Source organism: Papaver somniferum, chromosome 5 (assembly GCF_003573695.1).
Source record: "Papaver somniferum cultivar HN1 chromosome 5, ASM357369v1, whole genome shotgun sequence".
NCBI classification, from domain to species: domain Eukaryota; kingdom Viridiplantae; phylum Streptophyta; class Magnoliopsida; order Ranunculales; family Papaveraceae; genus Papaver; species Papaver somniferum.
This window is the reverse complement of record NC_039362.1, coordinates 168,129,271-168,142,737: the sequence shown is the minus strand read 5'-3', so window position 1 is coordinate 168,142,737 and position 13,467 is coordinate 168,129,271. Positions and strand designations below refer to the sequence as shown.

Sequence of the window (13,467 nt, the reverse complement as noted above, 5' to 3'; positions counted from 1 at the left end):
CTAACCTCGCCCCTCGTAGATGACTACAAATAATATAATGAAATTTATTTTGTGGGTATATCTATCTGTATAAACCCTCACAAGACTAAACTCGTCCACCAGGAAAGCCTGGTGGTTTGGCTTGTTGCTCAGGATATAAGTGTAACCGTATTTTAAGGGAAAATGAATTAAGAATAACTTATTTAATATTGTAGCCATATTTCTCTTATTTTCAATTTATAAGGTTCAAAATTAATCTATTACATTTGTCTGAGATCCACGAAGTTGAATATCTGGATATCCCTGACAGAACATGCAATATCTATGAACAGTTTGAGTTAAGTCTTCTGAGTGTAAATATGGTGTAGGTTTAAAAAGGTCAAACAAATATTTAAACGGAGCGACTAACCATTTGGCGCTCCCAGCCAGCGCCAAATCATTAGACGCTTAGGGCGCCCAATCATAAGGCGCCAATAATATTCTCGGAGAATATGCTCCAGAGCGCCTAGTGGTTAGTTGCTAAATAAAAATTTCGAGCGCCTAATGGTTAGGCGCTCCTGTCCTGGTTCAAGCATTAGCTTGGATCTCAACTTGATTCAAGGAAATTGCAACACTTATGTAATACCCTATAGCTTGGATCTTGGATGACCACAGTGGTCAGCCTTATGCAATAAAATGAAACAGTTTCAGTTTGCTGAATTCCGCCATGGGTCAAAGATAATTGGGAGGTCTCAGTGAAGCATTAGTATTACGTCATTAATGGAAGAAAAAAATGTAATTGTCATGCAAATTAAGCATTTATGTTATCAATATGATCAACATCTAACAATGAGTAGATTTTTGCAAAACAAAGAATAAAAATCAACAAAAAAAAATGAATCTAAAGTGAACGAAATTACCATATGATTTCTTGTCACTGTTTGCCCCAAGTACATAATCACCACTATTAAATAACTCAGTTATATCATCAAAAGTACCCTGATAAACAACCAATCTAGGATTCCTATGAGCTACTCGGTTGCTACTGCTTGATGTAGCAGTAGAAGAAGGAATAATTTCATCTTCCCTCTCATCCTCTTTCAAATCAAAATCGGGGTTATCAAGAATATCAGGGTTCAGTTGAGCTAACTTATACTTTCTATAAGACAAAAATTCTACTATACTAGTCACAGGAACCCCTTTGTTTTTCTTCTGAATTTTACTACCAAATTCAATGGAGTGCACAATTTTTCTCCTTTCTTTCTTAGTAATATTGATTTCATCTTGTACTTCTCTCCAATTATCTGGTACCGAAGTTTCTTCCTTAACTGGTGTTTTTGATACAATTTTACTGTTAGGTTTTTCAGAACCAAAATCATTTTTTTCAAGAAATGTGTCTTCAAAAATTCCTTCTTCAAAGACAACACAATCACCAATTACATCATATTCTTCTTCATCTACTGAGTACGGACTTTGGTTTTGTGAGTAAGAAGATGAGTATGAATTTGTGGAAACTGAGAGAGAGAATGAGTTGGGTTTTCTAAGAACTGTAAGGGTTTGAGATGAGATTTGGGAATCAGGGTTAGAGAGAGAGAATGGATTGGGAAACAAAGAGAAGATTTGTGAGGTTTGGGGTGTAAGCAGAGTTGATGATGGCGGCATTTTTGAAGTACAAAGTTGAATTTTTCTCTCTTCTGTGGTAAGACTGGTACTAATACTTCAACCTAGAGTGTTTGGACGGAGGCCAAAGAATAACCCGAAACCCAGATTAATGTTTGAAGTAAGACGACAGCATGCCTCGGTTAAATTTTGCATTAATTCAATTGATGAATTTGCGCTAAAATTGATCTATGAATAGCTCTATACTAGCATGCAATATGTCTAGGAGCATTATGCTTATTCGAGAATAGAGGTATGAGATGGTTGAAGCATCATACTCGTTTTGGATATTTATTCTGTATAGTCAGTGAACATTACGACATCTTGAAAACGTTAACGTTTTATACTAGCATGCAACATGTCTAGGATCCGTCCAATCACTATCGATTCTATATAGAAGTGATGATGAAAATATGCGAAATATTGAGAGCTCAGCTAGAAGGCTCTAATGATCACATGTTCATGCATATGCTCCGAGAAGGTTGTACCCTCAGTCAGAAATTGTGACATGAGCTTTCACGTTTGAATCCAAAAAAATGAATTTCACATACGTATCTGAAACTAGGTCAGAAATATGCAAAATTATGATTTTACGATTTAAGCCTTTGTCGAAAACCCACCATCAACATTAAGTCCACTGCTTAGTGAAGGACAGTCATATTCCGAAGTAAGCATTGAATAGTGATTTTCTCAATTATAAACAAAATAAATAGTTGAACTTAGTCATAAGAGATACTACCAGAATTATTAATTTTCTCCAATAATGTCATGTACGAGCAATAGCTTGAATGAAGGTCCTGGTAGTATGATAGATCGTCGTCCAGCAAGCGTGGAATGATGAGGCACTGCTGATTTGGGTGATGGAACTTCCAGTAAACTAATCTATACATATTTGATTCGCACTGGACTAAAAAATATTTTTGGACAGATTTTTGGGCTAAACCGTATTTTCGTCATTCTCAAAGCACTCATAAAGGAGAAAGCGTGACCTTTTTTCTCATATTCGCAAAACGCCAAATATTTTCATGTCAAAAAGTTAGTGATGGTTACCACGAAACCTCTACTGGCAATAATTGTTATAATCGCTGATGAAAAAGGTCGTCCAACAACCATTACAAATCTAACGGCTCAAATAGTTGCGCGTTAGAGTATAGTTGAATTAATAAAAGGAAGCTGAATTAATAAAAAGATAGTTGAATTAATAAAAAGAAGGATTTACAAAGTTATAAGATGAAATGGGGAGTTACACTACCCCACTCACCTGTTACATCATACCTTTTACTAAATTTGACAACTTTATCTGCCAGACTATTAAACTCTCTAGTAACATGAGAGAAAACATAAAAAAAAGTTCATAACAGATAAACAATCATCTAAAATTGTGGAGCTAGACCATCTAATCTGGTCAGCGCTTTTATTAAGATAAGATATTAAATTATTTGCATCCCCTTTGATAAAAATCTTTTATTGATTAATCGTCTTGAGCTATTTGAGAGCTTCCAATATTTCCAAACTTTCCGCTTCCTCTGGATCACTGGCTAGCCCTACAATGGTTTTGCATCCCTGGTAGTTGCCTGTTGCGTCTGTCAAGATGGAAGCATCCACAAACACTATGACTAAATCAGATGGAAGGTCATCTGCACTAATAGAAGAATCTCTAGAATCTACAACTTGTTGTTGCTCAGGAAAATTATCAGCAGATAATAAATTCAACGTTTCCTCTTCTAATTTGCTTGTCAATCTTGAAACACAATAAGGGTTAACTTGCTTTCCTTCAAAGACATTACAACACTTCTCTTTCCAGATACTCCATGCAGTTGTGAAAACATGTTTAAGCATAAAGAATGTTTCCTCTTCTAGTGCTGATTTAGTGTTGTAAGAACATGGTAATACTAGAGTTATGGTATATTTCAGTATATGGTTTTCACATAATCATGTTTAAGCATAAAGAATGTTGATTATGAAGCTGAAATTCCAACATTCTGCTTCTATTTCTCCTAGATATTTCATGTTCTTCACCTAGGTATATTCAAAATTCTGTTTTGAAAGATACTTATCGAGATTGTTGCTGATAGCATGAATTGTTGATAACATAAGAATTTTGTACTGTTTATGATCTTAATGTTTGTAGTCTTTATGTGGGTACATAGTATAATTGTTTAATTGGTCTGAATCTTTCAATTATGAGTATGCTAGACTACAATGGTAGTATCCATGTTAAGTTTCGTGTTCTTCCTCAAAAGGATAATGAAGAGTTAAACTCGGTCATTAATGTTTTAAGACTGACCAAGTATGGATGCTAGGTGGTTTTTTATTTAGTAGTTTCTGTCGACTATGGAAAACAATCAGGTATGTTTCATCATCAGGTTGATGGTTTTGAATCTGTGTGCTTCATGTTATGGGATTTTTCCTTCATTTCAGCATGCTTGACTGAGCTTAAGCTTGGATTCTGTTAACTACTATGGAAAATCGATGCTAGATACTCTGTTTACTTCAGACTTACATCTGGAATCACTTCAAATAATAACATTCGTGAATGCATTAAATTGTATGTTCAATAACTAGACATCATGTAGTTGTAAATTATTGAAGTTATGAATGTCTATATTTTTAGACTATGTGGCAGTGGGGCAGTCTAGTGGCCACGATTTAATGTGTATATGCATGAACATACATATCTAAGCCATGTGCGATTTCATACGGACTACAGATTTACTCGTTTGAATTGATGTTTTCAAATGACTGCTGATCATTATTGGCTCACTCTTAGATGATTGGTTGTTCCTTGCTTGTGAGCCAAATGTTTTCTAGATGCATATTTGGATGTGTTGTTCCACTAACATGTATTACTGATAGTTGTTCGGATACCACGCTTAAGTCAGTTACCAGACAAGCTTGTATTGTTGCTGCATCTATCCTTCGTAAGGATACTTGGGAATCAAAAGGAGTTATAACTACTATTGTTTCTGCAAGGAAGTGTGTAGCATTTTTGGGTACTGATACTAGTGGGAAAGTTAGACAACCAGTGTTTTCATGTGCTTGTTTTTCAAAGAAAATCAAGTCAAGTTCAAGTCTCAAAGAACTGTCTGCATGAAGGGAGGATAACAGAATGCATAAGGTAGTTACTGCTTCAATGCTTTCTTTAAGAAAGTTTCTCCTGAAAGGTAGAGGTTTTTCTCTTTTTGTGTTCCACTTATCAAAACAGTGGGAGGCAGTTTAAATGGAAATTTCTTGGCTGTTGAAAGTACTGTTTTCTGGTATCATCGAATGTTTCGAACCAAAAGTTTTCATCATCATCGGAATTGTTTAAGTCACCAAGGATTCACTTGTACTACAAAAGGTTCAAGCTTCCAGGGGACAACAACCATGATTGTTGTTGGTGCTGAACATACAGTTGTAGTTACAAGTGATGGTGAAATGTTTGGATGTGGATGGGGTCAATGTGAAGCTTAGTTTTTGGTGACCAAGATAATCAACTAGTTCCTCAGAAGTTTTCTGTTATCTATGAACAATAGACGGTTCTGATTGCATATGGAAAATGCCATTCGATCTGTCTATACGTCGGGGAATTTATATACTCACGGTGAAGTATGTACAGTTAATTAGGTTGAAGGGTGGTGATGAGGACCAGTTACAGATGTCAGGGGAGCTGCGGAAGTCATCGGTGACAGACTGCGTGAGGGTTGCGGTAGATATTGCGTGGAGTCTGATTACACGTCAGAATCATTCACCGTGCTTATGATTATGAATGCATTTGATTATTTGTAGGAGGCTGAGTATTCTTGAGGACAAGTAAGCTGGTAGTTGAGTGTCAATGCAATTCTCAAAGAGATGAGGATTGATTAAAACCTAGTGTTACGATGGAGTTGGACTTGGTGGTTTACAACTCTATAGTTGTTTTACTGGAGGTTTGACTGGTGCTTGAGATAATTTGTTTTTTAACTTGTCTACTAGACCCAAAGGTTTAATAGTCAAGTTAAAGACATGTCGTTTTCTTTACAATACAGATTTGAACTAAGGTATGTCCTTCCATTTCCAGTTTTGAAAGTTGAGATTATGGATGTTATGTACCTTCCATTGCTCGATTAAGTATTTCCAAAGTGATACTTTGAGAGTAATGAAAGTGTTCTAATGAAAATGAAGTTTTGTGGTTCAGTAATTTTGGAGAATTTCCACAGAAAATCAATGCTTAAAGTGTTTTCAACGAGAATGAAGTTTTTTTAGTGGTTTAGATGTTTGGGAAGTCACTACAGAAAACCAATCTCAAAGGCGTTGCGATATAAGGTTCTGATTGGATGTGGCTAAGTGATAAGAGAGAGATGAAGATGCTTGTGGTTTAGACCATAAAGACCAGAAAGTGTCAAAGATTCTTCATCAGTTTCGGTTAAAGCAAGGTTTGCTTGTAATTTATTTTGGATGTTGCAAGTGTGAACCTGCCCAAAGGTGATTCACACTAGTAATATTTGAAATGAACCATGTTTTATACTTGGTTTAGTTTTCCCTCTGTCTATTAAACCCAAAGGTTTGATAGTCAAGTTCTAGGTATTCATTTTATTTAAAATACAGATTGAACTCAAGGTATAATCATTTGATTCCAGTTTTTTTTAAAAGTTGTGATTAAAAATTCTATACCTTTCATTGCTCGACTAAGTGTTGTCAAAGCGATACTTTGAAAGTGAGAAAGGGTGTTTTAATTAGAATAAAGTTTCTCCTGTGGTTCAGCAGTTTGGGAGGATTAGAGCAGAAAACCAGTGTTGAAAGCTTTGCACCACAAGGTACTAGATGTGTATGGCTAAACTAGATAAAGTAATGAAGGGGCTGGTACAGACCATAAAAACCAGAAAGTAGCAATCAAGTTCTTCATTAGTTTCTGGTAAAAGAAAGGTTTGTATATGATTTTTCTGAATGTTACGAGTATGAGTTTTTCCCAAAGGTAATTCATATTTATGATATTTGGAATGAATCATGTTTCCTACTTATTGGATATTGTGCTCTATTGGACCCAAAGGTTTATAGAGTTGTTATTTCAATGCATGAAAATTTAATCTTAAACTTGTTAGGATTTGACTCATGTATGTCGCAATTCTCCCAAAGGTGTTTTGCGATGATACTGAGTTTTATATTTTAAGTTTAAGATGTTTATATGTGCTTATTAATATGCTATCATTTTTGTTAGTATGCATAGTTATTTAAAGTGATAATAAGCATTTGTGCTGTGAAATAAAGTTTTGAAACTTGGAAATAATGATCCTTGTACACCATGGTTTACCCAAAGGTGCACCTCATGGTAATGAATCTATTCTAATGTTTCATTTGTGTATAGTAAAAGTGTTTACAGCATTGCATATGGAAGAGTTATGAAGAACAGTGGGAGTTTGATAACATTGTTTTGTTTATCATCTTAAATGAGTACTTGTTCTTGCTGTTTAACTTGTTTTGCTGTCTATGTTGTTGAAGGAACGCAAAATCAGTGGGTGTTCAGTACAGAAAGTCCCTTTCGAGACAGCTTGTAATGAGCACGGAATAAATCTTTTTGGAGATCAAGGTCTTTTTTGAGACACAGAATAAACATTTCAGAGATTAATCCAATAAAGAGATGAATAAAGGGTCTCGACGGAGACACGTTTCATTTTTGAAACAAAGATTTTCTCTTCGGAGATATATCTCTTATTGGGCAGGTCTGTATACCAGTCTCGACGGAGACGTTACTCATAATTGAGCCAGATGACAGACATACCTTAATTGAGTCAGATGAATCTCTTCGGAGATGTTAATTGTCTTGACTGACATACCTCAATTGAGCCAGATGAGTCTCTTTGGAGATGTTAATCATCTCGACAGATTACCTCAATTAAGTCAGATGAATCTCTACGGAGATGTCTCTTCGGAGATGTTTAATGTCATGTCGGGCATATCTCAATTGAGTCAGATGTATACTTGTTATGTGTTTCGACGGAAACATGCCTCTTAATTGAGCCAGTTGTATACTTGTCTCGACGGAGACAAATCTCAATATTATCAAGGAAATCCTATAATATTGCAGTAAGAGCATATAAAGTTGTAGTGAGAGCTTATAAAGATTGATTCAAGTTTATGTTTTCTGGTTTGAAAAGAAAGTTTAAAGTGCAGATTATCTTGGCATAAGGTTAAGCCATTTAAAGTGTATGCATAAAGTTTAAAGTACATTTTACTTGAGTATAAAATGGCCCGTCTAGTTTTCTAATTATAGAAATGGCGTATGCATCTCTTAAATGGTGTATGGGTCTCTATGGTCGAATCCTAGCGTACCTTTTAGACTCGCATGCAGTTTTAGTAGAGAATTTCTTTGTTGCTAACCAAAGTGGGAGAATGTTAGACTTAATGTTGGTTTAGCAACAAATCATGTTTAGCTTAAGATAATCCAGTTTAGTATAGTGCAGATTATGGTATGATTATTGTTTTAATCATTTATATAATCCTGTTTAGTATGAACTAATCTAGCTTGAGATGTCCTGTGAGCTGTCTATTGTAGCCATGAGTTGTCACTCGAACTCATGATGGAAAGGTTGGAGAGACATGTGGCAAGCATGACTAGGACTCTCTTCTAGCTTCACTTGTTTTAAAAGGAAAATTAGTTTTCATCCATCAATCTAAGGTGAGGAAATAGAAGTAGATCAGAAGTCATGAAACCTCAAAGCTATTGCTTTCTATTTCCTTATTGTGAATTTGTTTTGTGTATATGGTGTATGTAGGTGTTCTAAGTTGCTTAGTGCTGATTTAGTGTTGTAAGAACATGGTAATACTAGAGTTATGGTATATTTCAGTATATCGTTTTCACATAATCATGTTTAAGCATAAAGAATGTTGATTATGAAGCTGAAATTCCAACACCACTATCCTAATCTCATAATCTTTCTTCATGTTAAACTGATTTATCTTTTTCTTCTTTAGATCTCTTCTATTCTCCTTTAGTTTTATTTTCTTTTGTTTAATTTCCGACTAAATAATAGCACTAAACAATAGTGCTGGGTTCTCAGATTTGTTTTAGAAATCCTTCGAATTAGATTCAGTTTTTGGTTTACTTCCTCAAGATATCTTAAATGTTCTTCCTCTATTTTATGTTGCCTATCTCAAATCTAGGATTTTTAGTTTTTATACCTAATTTCTTGATGTCTAATTTCCTTAAAAAAATCGACTAACGATTCTGCCATTATACGAGTACTTCGCGTAGCTGATTCATTCATCATATTTATCTATAACTGGAAAAAAAACAAAACACCTAAGAGGGAGTGTATAAATTTTGGTTACAATCTGCGAGCTCTGCAAGAACCAAAAGACAGATAAGTATGAAAGTTACAATCCCTAACAACAAAATTTATTTGATCTACTCTGAGGTAATCCAGAAACACAAACTTTTAATTTTCAAATGTCTCTCTGCTACTTTGATAGATGATATGCTAAGAAACATTATTGATTTTACAATCGATGGTATGAAATACTCTACTAGTAGCTTTATCCATAATGCTTGTTGTAAGAATACTATGATAAAATCTTTTTATATGATTTTTAAAGATTCACGTTGATAAGAACTTGACCAAGCATGATAACAACTGTTTAGATTATGCTAGATACAACACCCCCATTCATGAAAGAAATAACTTAGTAGAATCTTCATATCCACAGGTGTCTTACTTTTGGAAATTCTTCAAGACTATCTCTTGGAATTGTCAGGGTCTAGGAAGCCCAAACAAACCAGAAACTTACTCGAGTTTAGATGATCTTCTTATCATGAAAATCCTGATATAATTTTTATATCAGAAACTAAACAACAAACTAAAATTATGGAGATGATTCTTAGGAAACATAAACTTCATAACCATCTTATAGTACCTCCTAGAGGTACTGCAGGAGGGCTTATGCTAGCCTGGAAACAAAATGTGAATCTGACAATTCTGAATTATGAACATAACCAAATAAATGCCAGAATTTTTGACCACGCCATAAATTCTCACTGGATCATCTCTTGCTTCTCTGGTAGTCCTTACAGGCATCTCAAGTATGATTCATGGAAAATGATCCGAGAGATGGCTAATAGAATCAATGAACCGTGGATCCTAATTGGGGATTGTAATATAGTTCTACATGATTCTGGGAAACAAAGTAGATGTAGCTCCCCCAAATCTAGCAGCTGACTAATCGAAGAGATTAACTAATAGAGAGACACTAAAAATCTAAATCCTTTACTTAAACATTCAATTAAGAAATCTGCTACAAAACTTAACCCAAAATTAGCCCCGCCCAGAAATATATATACAAGAACTCCTCTCAAATAATACATATACAATAGTCATTTGGTTTGCAAATAAAATAAACAACATAATAAACATAGCAATATTTAACTAATTAACGGAGTCAACTCCTCGAAGCTTTTGTTGTGCAACTCTGATCTGTCTTTGAAACTGAAAGTGGAAAAGGGCGAGCACAGAGTGCCCAGTAGGAATAACATTTAACTTTAAAGAAATCATGAGCAAGATTTGGAAAACAATTAATGTTTTCCCAAACATCAGTGACTAAGTCACTAGAATGCACAAACATGTATACGGACAAACTCCTTCGTCAAACATTGTATAATATGGTTGTGCAATTCCGAACTCGAAAATTCACACTTAATCGTACATATGGATGTTGACAATTCCGAACTCGCAAACTGTCGACCGATATAAGCATAAAAGCTGAATTCATGTAGATATAAATGTGAAGGAGCGTACCCTATATACCACATGTGGAAATTCTCATTTCCCATAACAATTCATGATGACATACCTTACAAGTCCTTTCCATTTCATGGAAAGATTCAAAAAATCGACAGAAATATCATAATGCAGTTTATATAAAGCATGGAATGCATGACAGACAATGTATGAGTTGATAAACATAAACTTTTGTAAAAGAAAACAACAATTGTTTCAAAAGAGTTAAAGTATTCCCACCTCTTTTGATGACAAGCCACGCCTACCACGAGATCCGCGATCCACTAGTTCATCCTTTGAATCGATCGTTGTTAATTTAGACTAATTGTTAATCATACAAAAACTCTAAGAATCTAGCCAAGATGGCTCACACAAGAATCATACAATTCTATATAATGATTCTAGGTCAATTTAAGGTTCTACATCTTTTATTTATCTATCTTTAGCATAGCTAAGGTTTATTAATTGAATTGGGTTGGTTCTATAGTCCATTAGATAAGTTTTGTGAATATCTAAAACTTAGTAGAAGAAGCCAAAGGTTTATTCGGACCATAAGGGGTCCAAACATCTAATTAAGAAACACTTATTCTAAACCTAAGTTCACTACTCCAACCCATTAACCTAAGGCATGGTCCATATGAGTCAACTAACGGTCAAAGGGTCCACTAACGGTCAATGCCACTCAGGGTCAAGTCAAGTCTACGGTCAACAGAGTCAAGATCAGGTCAACGGTCCAGTGTTAAAGTCTAACTCGGTCACACTGAGTCAGCTACAGTTTGTCTAGGTCTAGTCAACTGAGTCAAGGTATGATCCGACTCAGTCAGATATCTAAGTCAGCTAAGAACATAATCAGTCAGATAATCTGACTGGGATGAGTAGAAAGCCTAAATTCAAGAAGCAGAAATTTAAACAATCAATATACATTTCATTCATTCAAATAGAATTCAAAAACTCAAAACAACTGTAATTTAAGCCTACCTGCAATAGCAGTTCCAAGCTTTCCCTTAAAGACTTACTTAACACCTTCATCTAACCCTCATTCCCAACTTCAAATCAATCTCAACATATACAACTCAGCTCAGCCTACACAAGCACAACTTCAGTTAAACACCATTACCTGCAACAGAACAATTCCCGGTTCTTCTCAACACATATAACCACTACTTGTACCACTAACTGTAATACAACCATACACAGTTCAATTCCATTACCTCCAAGTTCAGTTCAACTTCATCACTATCTAGTTGAACAACTCCATTGCAACTCAATCTCTTTTCCCCTAGATTTAGCATGCTCAACATTAACATTAATTCCATAAACTCAATTGTACAAACAGTTCATCATTATTTCAATTCTTCTCTGCAATGTCAACATTTAATCAGATTAACACATAACACCTACCTTTTCATATCCAACCACAACACAACATTTTAAGTCTCAACTTCCTTATCAATCACACAATCACATATATGAAACTGAACTTTACCAAAATAAATAGGAAATAACAATTACCTCACTTAGTTTCAGTTTTGCAATTGAATTAGATTCTTCTTCTTGTTTGAATCGATTCTTCAATTCTTCTTGAGACCACAACATCCCACCAGTTCAGTTCATCCAACACCAACAACAGCTCTAACACCTTCTTTCTAACAGAATCAAGCCCTAGCCTTCAACTCATAATCTTCATCTCTATCATTTAATATTAATCCTCTTTAGAAACCTAACTCACTGATCTTCCAACAAAATCACTTCACATCTTCTCAGTAACTAAATCTTCCAATTAACATCGTTAATTTCTTATTCACTTCATAATCTTCAAAACTCATCCTTTAATTCCTTCTTATTCATCACCCAGTTGAATTTTAACTTCTATCAGCAGAAACCTAACTTCTTGATTCTTCAAACCCTTACTGATTCTTTTAATTCATCCACCAGCTCTCACCATATCTTCAACATGCAAAACCCATCATGAAATTCTTCTTATTCATCCTCAATTGAACTCTCAAATTCAATTACAGAAACCCTAATCAACTTCTTAATTTAGGGAAGAACAGAACATGAACCCTAACTATGAAATTCAAACCACTCATCAATCCTAAGTTCTAATTCGTGTCGAACCCATCTCAAATTAAACACCTAGAACGCTAATTCCATCTCTTAATTCTTCTCGTAACTTTACGTAGAAACCCTAGCTTCTAAATTCTCTTCTTTCTTCGAGACTGAATCATGGACAGTAACACCATTGCTACCATCTACAACATGATCTTCTCCACTTTCTGTCGTTCACATAACTTCAATTGGATTTCTCTCAACTCACAGATGAAGAAGAACGAAAGAGAAGAAGAAAGAAAGAGGAGAAGAAGAAGAAAAAATAAAGAAAGAGAAGAGGAAGATTAAATGAACTTATCTGCTCGATTGGTTCTGATAAGGTCCAAGGCAAAAGATAAATACTACCCACCCAAATGATATGGGGAGCCGATTATGAGAAGACTATTTTGTCCTTCATACTTATCTAACGATTACTTCCTCGTTCGGTATCCGATTGACGCGTTCGAATGGTCCATTCCGCATAACTTTTTGAGACCTATTCAACGGTGCTAGTTTCGTATCTAGGTCGTTGTTAGATTAAATCCTATTATTAACGTTCGTGTTAAACTAATCGAGTTATTATCGGCTAATATTGTCTCTTGACTGATCTAATAGCATTGACGAGCTTAAGGGTCTTTACATTCTCCCCACCTTATACATTTTCGTCCTTGAAAATCAACCATCCTTCTGGTCTTCAAAAACTCCCCACCTTATAGAATAATTCCATCTCTTGTATAAGCGCAACCAACATAAAACAAAGCACAAACCTATATGGCTTTCTACAACTAAAATTTGTGGCTCTAGGTTCAGTAGACTAATTTCTATTTCAATAAGTTACTGGTTCTAATTACAAGAGAAAATATTCTACAATAAAGTTTCTAAGTAAACTCTTGGATCTATCAGTTTACTAATAGAAGCAAGTCTCCCTTCTATGTCTAGTGATACAAGAATGCATTTGCCGTGTCTAGGTTCGCGACGCCTGACAATGCCTACCTACGTAACAAGTATCACAGGAACACATAAGAATTACCAA

General features: G+C 35.0%; 1 protein-coding gene across 1 annotated transcript; it reads right to left on the bottom strand.

Annotated features, from left to right (window-relative positions):
* Positions 1-231: 231 nt before the first annotated feature.
* Positions 232-1,620, bottom strand: LOC113280012 (ankyrin repeat domain-containing protein, chloroplastic-like). The gene is made up of 2 exons (XM_026528646.1): positions 879-1,620; positions 232-326 (listed from the first exon to the last, which is right to left on the bottom strand). Exons 1-2 carry the CDS (start codon positions 1,618-1,620, stop codon positions 232-234), a joined length of 837 nt encoding a protein of 278 aa, XP_026384431.1.
* Positions 1,621-13,467: the final 11,847 nt, after the last annotated feature.

Excerpts from the sequence above, each read along its gene's own strand:
- LOC113280012 (XM_026528646.1), bottom strand. The coding sequence starts at position 1,620 with ATGCCGCCATCATCAACTCTGCTTACACCCCAAACCTCACAAATCTTC. Across the intron at positions 327-878 it reads CAGTGACAAGAAATCATATG|AAGACTTAACTCAAACTGTT; the intron begins GTAATTTCGTTC and ends ATTTACACTCAG.